Genomic DNA, 12,971 nt, shown 5'->3' on the forward strand with positions numbered 1-12,971 from the left:
GTGGATGGGATGTAGAGATTGCATCTTCGTGTTGAAGTATTTGATTGATTTGTGAAAAGATACTATTTCAGAAAAATTACATAATTATTAGCATTTTATGAGATCATGTAATATTGCACAGTATAATATTGTACTCATTATATCATGGCACATCATGTCATCTAGACAAACAATGTAATGTGTTCTATTGGTAGACCTTGTTGAAGGCCATTACAGGCCGAAAGTTTGATTAAAGGGAAAAGTAGAGAGCAACGTCCGCCTCCAACTTGATTTCTTTAATATATCTATCTATATTATATATATATATATATATATATATATATATATATATATATATATATATTTAATTTATTTGATTTCGATAGAATCATTATTTGCAGCTTTGATAAACACAGTAACTTCACTTGGAGCTCATTTGGATCTCTCGACAATGGCGACTGCTACATTAAATCTCTCGTCCATTACATTCATTTCCGCCGAGTTATTATTATCTAATGTGCATCTCGGCGAAGTGCCATTGTTGTTGAAGCCTGTCGCTCCATCTCATTCATTTTGTCTGAATCCGAGCTTCCAGCAAGCATGAATGATTAAAAGATCTAATGAAGGTGATTCTAGAATAGGATTATAGAGTACATGAAACGCTGGGTAGCCAGGAATTCGAGGCCGTTACTGATCTGTCGTGCTTTATTTCACATCGGGGTACCGAAATGGGCAAATTGCGGTAGGTGTGATTTTTGTTTTGCCAAATCTGCACAATGCAGCTGTAAAATTTTGCGTGCGTGCGCGTTGGCACGGTGTTCTGAGGGTTAACATAGCCAAGAGAACCGCGTCCTTGTATGTCGCTCATGCAGATTTCATGACCTGTTGAATTAACCTTGACAGACAAATAACTTAAGACCATAATCTGATGCCAGTTAGCATTGAGTTAAGTGGTTTGGCGCCAAATATCTCAGGTAACGCAGTCCAGGGATCAAGCGACAATGAAGTAAGGGTGTGTACAATTACTGGATACAAATGTATGATATATCTATCTATCTACCCCTCTATCTATCTATTTATATATCTACCTCTATCTTTATGTTTATACAACGGAGAGAGAGAGAGAAAAGGGCAATGTATAAACAGGTAGAGAGAGGTGGGCGAAAGGGAGAGAAGGAAAAAACATACAATAAAAACTGAATGTACTTTTCTCTCTCCACGTACATCTGCACATTCAAATGGGCAGGGGATAAAGTGAATTATGTGTAGATGTTAAAAGCAATGATATAGAGGAGGAACCGGAAAAATAATGGATTTGGTGTGAAAGGGTTAGTATGATTGAAGAAAAATTAGGTGCGGACATAGATGATAAGTGGGGAAGGTGCCACCGTGCGCCCTTTGCAGGTGTTCGAGCTAACGACGCGCAAATAGCGAGAATGAAAGGCCAGTTCACAGTTCACATAGTTCTACCTTTGTTAGCGCTAGTCTCAAATGACCTCTTCAACCCCAGACGTTGTAGACCATGGAATAAACTTCAAGAAGAGCAGTTGAAAAACAGTCGTGTAGAAAGTGGTAATTCACATGTCGGGCTGCATGAATGGCTTTTGTTAAATATTGCTAAAAACGAATGCACATTCACCAATAAATACCAATCTGCACCTGGTTCATTCATAACACAGGTGTAATGAAGCCCTATCTAGGTTTTGAATACCTCGGTTGAAAATCCATTTCAAGAGAAGGTCTGCAATGACCTTTATCTGCACATGCTCAGATTGGAACTGTGAACTGGCTTAATTGATCGGTATACGAAGTGGTCGAGGTGGTCTCAAGTATAACCTAAGCTGTCAGTTCGTGGCATTCATGCTATTAATGGGATCGTACAGTTTTGGTTGAGACCTAATTTCGGGTTTCTAACATTTTTGGGTGAAATAATGAGAAACCTCTTATGAAATATGAAAGAGCATGTAATTTTATGAGGAATTCAACGTTTAATTGATGAAAATTGGTTTTGAAATGGCCGAGATATCCAAAAAAGATCGATTCTAATAAAGTGTGGGACCCACACTTTATTACGATCGCTTTGTTTTTCTTTGTTTTTGGATGTTTCAGTCATTCCAAACCCGATTTTCATCAAAAAAACTTTGAATTCCTCTTAAAATGGTATGATCTGGACTATATCATAAGTGTTTTCTTGGTATCTCGCAAAAAGTTAAAAGCCCAATTCTCATCTCCACCAATACTGTATCGTCCCTTTAAAGTGTTGTGTAGATTGCGGCGAGGCGTAGGTGGCGGTAGTCTAATATCACGTCCATCCAAATTCAATTCATGATGTATCTTTTTGACCTCATCAATACCCACGGCAAAGGCGGGATTTAATCAAGGCATGAGGGAGATTTACCATCTACACCGTACCACATTAATTCTTGTTGTTACGTTTAACATCACTCCTCTTATTTTCTTCATAGCCCTATGGATATTATTTATTCGTACTGTTTACTTGCATCAATATCGTATATTTGTTTTTGATAGACACAGGATAAAAGTAGCGCTCAAGGACGATTTATATTATACATCCATCAAATTCTAAATCTACTTAACGATACATATAGTAACGAATATTGTGTGATGCAATAAACATTCAGGGACGTGGTTAGCAATACAATGTAAAAGTTGTTGAAAAAATAATAATTTCAACTACAGTTTATAGATTTTAAAAATAAATCCTTATATAGTTTTATATATCCATATTCAAAAACAAATAACAGGGGTTAATATATCTCTCAAACATTCTTATTGTGAAGTTATGTAAAAACAAACAAACAAAGAAACAAACAAAAACAGACGTAATCCACACACCAATATTTCATTTTGCCGAGATTTGCGTGTAAACACTCAGCCTCGAACAAGCTTAGAGTTGGAGTTGCAGAAAGTTGGTGAAAGAAGAATATTACAGCTGCCTGCAAAATGACCTTTTTCAGATTATCTATCCTGTCATTGAATGACCGACAGGGGCGCCTTACCAGATATGCTTCTTTGAGTCCGCCATTGTCCGCAATGTTTTCCCCCTGTGTGAGAATGCCATTGAGCTGTGGAGAAAAATGGTTGATAGGATTTTGTTACAGTGCTTCATAATGTGGAAATGAGTGTCACATCGAAGTCCTGTGCGTGCGCCTATATCATGTGTATGACGCACTACACTGTACATTAAATACTGGCATAAGGGAACATTCTACTACACTGAAATCATAGTGTTACACATATTATAGTAAAAACTAAGACTTCATATGGATAATCATAGAGACAATATCAAGTAAAAACACACAGAGTGGAATGATTTCACTAACAAGATATTCACAGCAGTACGAGACCTAATTTTTGTTTTGTTTTTAACTTTAGCGTATATTCTTCAACATAATTTCATATCACAAAATTAATGAGATTTCAGTAATAAAGGAGAAAATGTTAATATACAAAGTATTTTTATTGATGATTCAATTCAAGTAAGTTATGATTACAAACATCGATGCGTTATTGTATTATGATTACACATATTGGTGATAATAGTAGGAATACAGAAAATAATCACTCACGTAAATCTTTTCTCCTTCAATCGTTTCACTAAAGTTTGAGTACTGATCGATTAAGCACTGCTTCTTTTTATTGAATGCTTCAATGGAGTGTTCAGAGAACCATTCGCGGAGTAGACCGTCCTTGTCGAAATTCCTCCCTAAAGGAGCAGAGAATCATAATGAATTATGTTAGCTCAGTTGTAACAGAGTGGTCGGGGATTGCAGCAAAACGTTTAACCAAACGTAGATCACATCTCGTCTGCATAAGTGCTCTCTACGAGTGAGTCATCGTATGTCAGCCAGTTAGTTTGTTAATTGTGTATAAATTGTTTTGTATTGTGTACAATGAAAACAGTAGACTTATTTGGGAGAAAAATTAGCGGTCGAAAAGCAGGAAAGCGTTTCTGTTGTCAAACGTGTGTCTCTTGTCGACATAAGCCAGTCTCTATAATGATTTAGTAGGACTGGACAAGGCGAAAATAGTATTTAGCTTACCTCTTAAAGACTTAGACCATAATTTACAAATATTTAATTTCATTATAATCAGGCACAAATGATTAAATGATAAAGGGAATATGTATGTACGGATTGCAAACAGTGGATTTTATACTGAATTGACAAGCGAGATAAACATAATGCAAGCAGTGTCATCATGATGACTGTGAGATAAAATATGTAATAACACCGATACCTTTGACAGCTTCGAAAGTCGATATTCAAATAAAAATAATTCAAGAAGTCAATAGCCAAAGACAGTACTCCAAGCCGTGTTACTCTGATTTCTTTTCTTTTTCTGACTGATATATTAATCTGTTTCCCTTTAATTTACACAGCATTTTCTTTGTATTGCATGAAGTATGATCAATAATAATCTTAAATAATACAGAAATCCCTTTATTTTTAGTTTTTACTGTGCTCGATTCTGCAAGATTCCAGGAATACTACATGGATTGTAAGACATTAGTCACAATAACTGTTAAAAATCGATGAAGCACAATATAATAAAAGGAGAGCGAAATCATAAGACTTAAACACATTCATTTAGAAGTCAGTTAAGAGGGATTTGAAAATGATTAAAGGGATCGTATAGTTTATGTTGAGACCCAACTTCATGTTTCTAACATTGTTGGGTGAGGTAATGAAAACATTCTTATGAAATATGAAAGGGCATGTAATTCCAAAAGGAATTCAAAGTTCATTTGATGAAAATTAGTTTTGAAATGGCTGAAATACCCAAAATAGAGCAATCCTAATAAAAGGTGAGACCCACTTTTACTCCGATCGCTTTGTTTTACTTTGTTTTTAGATGTCTCAGCCATTCCAAAACCGATTTTCAATAAACTTTGAATTCCTCTTAGAATGATATGCTCTCTATTTTATTAATGGTTTCTTGGTATCTTGCAAAAAGTTAAAAACCCAATCCTCATCTCCACTAATACCTTATAATCCCTTTAATTGAAAGACATTTATCAACACAAAGTGGAGCTAAATCCCTCTGCTAATGTCCTTTACCTTTGTCATCAAAGCCGTGTGTAAGTTCATGACCTATGACCATTCCAATTCCGCCGTAGTTCATGGCTCTGTAGAAAGCAATGTCGAGGATGCAGATTTTACCAAACAATCGAAGACTGCTGATGATGGATGACGTAAAGCAATTGTAAAACTATAGATATCTTTAACTAGTTTGTTTGTTTCACACTGTTCTGTGTTTCTCGAATGTCTCCTTGTCTGCAATTTCAGGAAAAAAAAAAGTATAGGAACCAGTCACAATACCTTCTTTTGTGTGTAGGTAATTACCGTTTCTTAATTTGTTCAGAGAGATAAACTGAAAATAAATGAAGACTAAGGCTACATTATTTAAAAAGAAATCAGCTTCAAAACTTTTGACATTTCAGAGGGGAACTCAATTGTTTTACATAATTATGTACCATAATATCAAGTCTACAGTGACCAATCGTATATTGGAGCCAACGGCGTGAATATCTTATTGGAAGATCGACTTAATAGTGGCAAACTCTTCCAGTTATAGTTTTCTGATGTGTGTCTGTTAAATCGGTACCCCTTGCTCTCTCCTGTCGTTTTATTGCACGAGGCGTGAAAATGTAATAAATTTAAGCAGATCCATATAAAATTCGGAAATTCTAACTCAATGATAAAATGTTTGTTTGTTTGTTTTTATTTCCGTCTTCAGATTAAAAAAAAAAGATAAATACACACAAGTTACATGTACATTGCATATACGTAACAATATGAAGAAACGGGGCCCGTTCAGCCATATCTGCAAAATATGACTGTTCTTCCACAGGGTCCCGATGGTGCCTTATGCTGCAAGATTCCTTCAAGATTTGATGCGTAGATAGATAAAAAGGATAACAGGACCAAAACACGCACAAAAACCCCCCCACAAACAAACTGAGAAATCATTAATAATGTATATAACTTACTTTGGAAAGTGCCTCGAATAAAATGGTGGTTGGAAAATTCCAGCGGGGAAATCTGAGAGCCAAGTAAAGCAAGAGAAAAATTATTATTATATTTACTTCTCATGGATACTGACAAACGACAATACTAAACAGATATGCAATTTCACACTCCGCTTGAGTTGGCTATAGTGAATAGAGTAAAAATCAAACAAGAAGCATGGTGAATGCTTCTTCAAAAGCATGCCTTAGATGACAGAGGAATTTAAAAGCCCCCCTAGTGTCTACAAATTAGTGATATTAGGTGCATTAAGGCGCAATCACATACTCAATTTGGCAAGGTAATGATGTCATCACTTTCCCATTCAACGTTACACATATTTTACCTAGATGTTCTCTTTGGTAATAAAATTAATGAGAATGAGATGTTTTTGTTCTTTTATTTCAAATAATATTAAATCAGTCTTGCAGTAATCAAGTAACAATGACTTTCAGGGGGAGATGTTGCAGTTGTTAAAGCAAAGAACGTGAACATGATTCTCAAAAAAAAAAAAAAAAGATCTTGTGCAAAACACCCGTGGCGCAGTAGTGAGATGATGAAATTTTCGTCACTTTGAGTCTGCGAGTAGTTAACAGTTAAAGTATGTGAAACCTTAACAAATAAATGCATTAGAAGAAAAAATGTTTGGAAAGCGACAATCTTTATTCCTATATTAAATGATTGAGTGAACTCTTGATGTTGAAATAAAAAAAAGATAAGCAATCCATTAAATATGTTTAGAAGGTACGACGAACACACAGAGTCCCTAGATTATACAAGAAAGCAGCATGCAGTACAACGATGTAGACAAAATGGAAGACCCATACCCAAAAGATTATTTTGCTTGTGTGAGTGATTTTTTTTTTTCAAATAGCAATCCTGATGATGACATAATCCAGCAATGTCTCTTGCATGCAATCCTTACTAGGTAGTTCTACATAGAAATACATCGTATTTATGACTTACATATCCTATTAAACTGGTTCAAGTAGAACGCGTTGGCCACCACCGGCGTTTCGAGAGATCTGTGTAACGATATGGATAAAATGACGGATAGCCGCAAAAGCAACCAGAAATAAAGAAGAGATTTTCTTATTGCACAGTGAACTCCCACTGGCAAGGTTGGAACTTATAGTAAAATGGTCTTCCAGCAAAACACGGAATATAACAAGATAATTGAAATGAATAGGTTTTACCTATGTTCAGTTTTTCTAGAAATAAGACTAGAAATGTACAATCAGTTAAACTAACTTCCCCAGTTAGGAAAAAAAAAAATAGAATGAATATGACCCCAAACGCATTTAAGCGTTCACAAAGATAAACTATTACCAATAATCTCGCCCACAGTCTAAGATCATGAATCGTAAACAAATCAAGTGCGAAGTACCACTTTCCCGTTCAAAGTATATAGAAATGATATACTTTACAAACTTAGACATAAACTGTGTGAAAATATACATGGCGTGTTGATCTTTGATATCGCTCCAATATTGGATTTGACAAAACAAAAACAAAAAGGAAATAATACCTACGTACTCTTTGTTATTATGTACTGGTCTTTGCATCTGTACTCTCTGCTCTCTCGCATTATTCTTCCAGATTTCGACGACATTATCAAAATGGTAATGTCTTGTGATGTTTACCTAAGGAGAAGACGGGACAATTATGATAAGCGTGCAAATCAGGTGAATAAATTTTGATGCAATGGTCTCTGTTTTCTCTTTCTGTCGGCATGCCGACAAAAGGAATAATAAGGTGGCGTCTGTTCTCATTGGTTTACGGGATCGTACAGTTTTTGTGGAGACCTATCAAAAACTTCTCTTTTCTACCTTTTTTGGTGACCTGATGAAAAACTTCTTATGAAATATGAAAGAGCATGTAATTCCAAGAGGAATTCAGCGTTTATTTGATGATTTTTTTTTCTTGAAGTGGCTGAGATATCCAATACAGAGCGATTGTGATACTTTGTAAAGGTGGTGATCGCTATGTTTTACTATGTTTTTGGATGTCTCAGTCATTCCAAAACCGGTTTCCATCGAATACTTTGAATTCGTTTTAGGAGAATGGTATGCTCTGTACTATTTCATAAGTGTGTTTGTTTTAGGGGTTTTTTTTTTTTGTATCTCGCAAAGAGTTAAAAGCCCAATCATCATCTCCATCATTACTACAACATCTCTTTAAGAGAGTATGATATATTTAGATTAACTTCCTCAAAAAGTTGTGATTTCTCCGATTGTACATGTGTGCAGAATTAGCCAGGTCTCAAAAGCTACAATATGGAAACAGGTCAACAAGAGGTTACTTTTTAAAGCTTTGATTGTATTGATATAAGGTGCAACTATACTGTACAGAAGGAAAAAAGCAGACAAAGAAGCAACAGAAATAGAAGAAGAAAATGAGAAGTAGCAGTATAAGAAGAATTCAACAGGAGGAAGAAAAAAAGAAAAAATTCATTCTAAAATTTCTAAAATGGTTCGTAATTATGTTTTCGACGTGACCGATTAATAGCATTGGATTAATTCTCGAAGTGCGAAGCCATGAGAAATTGAGAATATGAAATTGGTAGATGTACGCTTATGTCCAAATATTTGTATACTTGATGCTTTTTAATATGAATCATTCAGTTTCTTTCTCAAGCATGCACTGATAGCGGGTATACCGATGGAAAATGTATGCTACCTTTATTGCACCGATAGTATAAAATTGAAGGGGAAATCTACAAAATTTTATATCGTCGGTCCTATGCCAAAAGGCCCTTAACACATGGACTTTGTACACTGTTAAGAGCCTTTTGGCAGAAGGCCGACGATATGCGGGATTGCTGTGACGATTTACACGGTGCGTGGTCACGTCACAGCGCAACGTCTGCTACAAATACCAATGATAAAAATAACGCACTCACCATTTCAAATTCCTGATCGACATAATCGACATCTGTTAAGTGCTCTCCGTATCCGATCATTTCTACAATTTTTGAAGCCTGTACACCAAAGCAAAAGGTAAACTTTACAACACAGGGCAGTAAATGAAGCGATATCGAAAGCAAATATTCATTTCCAGTGCAGTGCAATCATTTCGAAGAGAGATAGATTCCTAGCGTAATTAATTTTCAAAGGTATTTCTTAGACCCAAACATTATCATTCTTTAAAATCAAAGACTGAAAGTATAATTCAACTGCAGCAGTTTGTGCTAGTTCTTGTTTTGCATGAGCGGTCTCCGCTGATGTTCTTTTTCTCAGCAAGTATCTGAGCAAGATTAAAGAGATCAATCTAATACAACTTGAAGTCTAGCAACGTGAACCAAACCAGCGCTGATTCTAATTACTCGTACATATTTCTGATGGTTCAATAAATATTGTACCCACTCTTTTTTCTTTCTCTTTTTTTTTGGGGGGGGGGGGGATATCATCTTATCTGTTTGCTTTTTGTTAATCACCTGAAGTCTGTACATACACGCATATTTCAAATTTATACATACAGTCAGATCAATGTTGCGTTCACACCTGTATCATTGGCTAATTTATTGTTGATTAATAATGATTGATTTTTTTTTCTTACTAAAACCTCTGATAAACTGAAGTGTTTTGAAAGGCAAATTCTAGAGGATGTCTGAGAAACACACAAACTACAAGGTTCCTCCATTGTTGTATAGTCTTTTCATTCTACAATGTTCGTTCACCTTGCAATATTCTGTACTGACAAAGGACATGAAATATATATGTTATGTCGAAATATGAAATAAACTTTGAAATTGAAACAAAATCTAGCGAAAAGGAATGAAACCAAACACATATACTCAGAAGCAGCAGCCACCTTCAAACTCTATAAACCCTTAAACATCTTCATTAAAAAAAAAAACGAAACAAAACGAAACTAAAAAGAAAATTTGCACGTGAAATACGAAAAACAAAACACGAGTCCTTTTTATATGCACTAACGCAGTCCAAATTTGCATAATCCATGGACAACTTTTAAATTCACTTAATGAAATTATTCCAGCCCTTTGTCAGCAACCCTGGGTGGGATTTTCTGGTATATGTGTGGTTTTGGGGTGATTTTCGTAACTCCTCGGGTACGTTATTCCAAATGTTCGTTATTCCAAGACACAAAAATTTCCTATAACTACTAGATGTTTGTTGATCCAAAAATTGAACACGATTCGTTAATCTGAGCATTTGTGGCATTATTCCGAAGGTTCATATTCATTAATCCGAAAATGAAATTAGGTTCGCTACTCTGGCGCTTTGTTAATCAAAGAATGAACTAAGGTTCAATGATCCGAAAATAAGAATTAAAAAAGGGTACACACACTTTCAAACATTCGGAATCATGAACCTAAATTTCAATTTTGGATCAACGAAACCTCGGTGGAACGAACCTCATTTCATTTGGGAATTACAGACCTTCGCAATAACGAACCTTCGCAATAACGAAATTTTGGAATTACAAACCTTCGGAATAACAAACCTTGGCAACAACAAACCTTTGGAATAACGAAACTTAAAGATAACGAATCTTCAGAATAACGAACCTTCGGGATATGATACATTGGCTTTGCGGGGTTTGAAATGTATCGTACGACAGCTTACTTTGTCAATGGCTAGCTGCCTCGTGTCTTCGTCCATCCAGTCTGTTGCTTTGAGTATCTCAAGCAGGATCGCCCGAATATCATGCACCATAATCTCTGCCTTTAGGAGTACCAGATAGATGGGAGAACTTATACACATAACTATTGCATGGCTCTGGCACTATATATCATAATGTTACAAGGAACAGATACCGACACCTTCATCTACGTGTGACGAAAATTTGTGGATTGTCACTGGATTGTTTATGGTATTTTTTTTTTATTATATAGAAATATTGCTGGTCAAATTAGTACCATACCCGCATCAGTGAATTTTCCCAGTACACGTCACACAGTGAGCCACTATTCTAATGCGTTAAACAGGCATCACCAAGTGTAATGCATCCCAATACTGACAGTGCTTTTGATACTACATGTACTACTTTTGATACTGTAGTTGTTTTTCCTCTGATGTAATCATTCTATTACTATCATGGATAATGTTCGAGATCGTCTGTCCCCCACTCCCTCCCCTTTAATTGTCGTCATTATCATGCTATTTTTTTTTCCAAAGGGTCTTTTGGAAATGACAAAACTTTTTGAATTGACTGGACTTATGGCACAGGGGATACAGGTCCGGACATTTTACATCAGAGGTTCGGTCTTCGGGTTCTTCTCTGTGAAGAAATCATTGGACAAGATGTTTTTATCAAAAATGTTCCTCTCGTTGCAGGTAATTAATGTATGCCCCCCCCCCCAAAAAAAAAAAAAGAGAGAGTAATACAATCGGACTTTCTGCAACGATAACTTTAAAATAGTGAGTCAATCCAAATGTAATTTCAAGGTATGAAACTATAACTTATTACCCATATCTTAAAGAAAATCCCATCCGATTTGCTTCAGTGGTTAAAGAGAAATGAGGATGTTTCTAGAGCACAACAGGAATACCTTCCCTCCAAGTTTTGTTTATATTGTGTTCACTGTTCCAAGAGCATCCAAGTGCTGAACTTGGAAGAAACGGACCCCCGTGGCATGCGTTATAACGATCCACAATTCTCTGTGACCAAATTGAATTGAGTTTTCTGCAAAATGTAGGTAAGAAGTTACAGTTTCATTCCCTGAAATAGCATATAGATTGTTAAATCATTTTGAAAGTTATCAATGCGGAAAACCGAATGTAACTTTTTTCTTCCCTTTTTTTTTTTTGGGGGGGGGGGGCATTCTGAAGATGGAGAAATAAGGATGGTCAGACCAGTGTTTTTCCTGAATACGTTGCCATAAGTACTTATTGCTAACTTGATGACCATATTAGGACTGTATCATTTCTAACATCTTGCCTCAATTTTGCTTCTCTCGTCAAAGTGTTCCCTGATAAACATGGCCCCCAGGGCGTTGCCCATCAGGCGGTTGCAGCGCTGCACACAGGTACTCCACCGGGGCTCGTCGCCCTCCTCTCCACCGACGACGCGGCGGAAGTTCAGACGATGTTGCCGTAGCCGAGGGCAGAGGTGGTCCACACTCTTCATTGTTAATCGCCACATGAAAAAGTTGGCTAAGACACTGGAGAGAAAAAACAAATCAAGACTTTTCATAATCTGGCTAGGACTCTTATTCTTGGCAAAGAGGAATATCGTTACGACATCAAATCAGTAACAAGGACTTTAGCATAGGTAGCAATTTGCTTCTTTTACTCACGCGGACATTTCAGACATCCACAGCAAAACACAACCGAAATCCACTGAACTGAATAAATTCCCCCCTCATAGAGATCACTTCAACATTTTTTTTTTTTTTACAATAATGAATGCAGAAGTCAGTTACAACAATCATACATCTTGTGACAGTTTTAAAGCTCTAAAATCGTAAAACACAATAGGAATTGTATAAAATATTTTTGTATACGCTTAGGTGTCGACAGTCGCTACGGACATTTTATATCCTGTTTTCTGCGATGAAAAGGTTCCAGTGAATTGCACACGACAAGCATAATTGCACAATTTTCTTATCAACTAATCCACTACCCAACATAAACTCAAGTCCTGAGAGCTTAAACAGTTGAATACTATAATTAATATATGAACGATTATCATTTCTCCATAAAGGTCTAATTATTATACCTTTTCGGGGTCCTGCTGACGAAGGATGCCATGCTGGTCATGTACTGGAGGTCGAAGGTGAAAACCTCATTCGTCCCGTCGAAATTCTCATCGTCAAACACCAGTCGGAAATATTTAATCCAGTTAAACTGAGGTTGACCATGTAAAGAAAATCAAGATGGGTGAAAACAATGCACACGAGATCATATCACCGTCAATATGGAGCTTTACATTTTTGCGACGCAGACGTCCAGGGAAGAAAAAAAAAAACTTTTCTGTGCATGCGCAAATTTTCTTATA

At 36.1% G+C, this 12,971-nt stretch overlaps 1 protein-coding gene across 1 annotated transcript in view; it reads right to left on the reverse strand.

Annotated features, from left to right (window-relative positions):
• Positions 1-12,971, reverse strand: part of LOC140239055 (neprilysin-1-like) — a 47,648-nt gene that overhangs the window by 1,995 nt on the left and 32,682 nt on the right. The window contains exons 9-18 of the mRNA XM_072318951.1: positions 12,693-12,820; positions 11,913-12,135; positions 10,598-10,696; positions 8,911-8,988; positions 7,545-7,651; positions 6,975-7,033; positions 5,993-6,044; positions 5,061-5,128; positions 3,570-3,706; positions 3,000-3,065 (exon numbers count right to left, since the gene is read on the reverse strand). Coding sequence (XP_072175052.1) covers positions 3,000-3,065; positions 3,570-3,706; positions 5,061-5,128; positions 5,993-6,044; positions 6,975-7,033; positions 7,545-7,651; positions 8,911-8,988; positions 10,598-10,696; positions 11,913-12,135; positions 12,693-12,820 — 1,017 coding nt within the window. The remainder of the gene's footprint in view (positions 1-2,999; positions 3,066-3,569; positions 3,707-5,060; positions 5,129-5,992; positions 6,045-6,974; positions 7,034-7,544; positions 7,652-8,910; positions 8,989-10,597; positions 10,697-11,912; positions 12,136-12,692; positions 12,821-12,971) is intronic.

The sequence above is a fragment of the Diadema setosum genome, chromosome 15, assembly GCF_964275005.1.
Source record: "Diadema setosum chromosome 15, eeDiaSeto1, whole genome shotgun sequence".
Taxonomy (NCBI): Eukaryota; Metazoa; Echinodermata; class Echinoidea; order Diadematoida; family Diadematidae; genus Diadema; species Diadema setosum.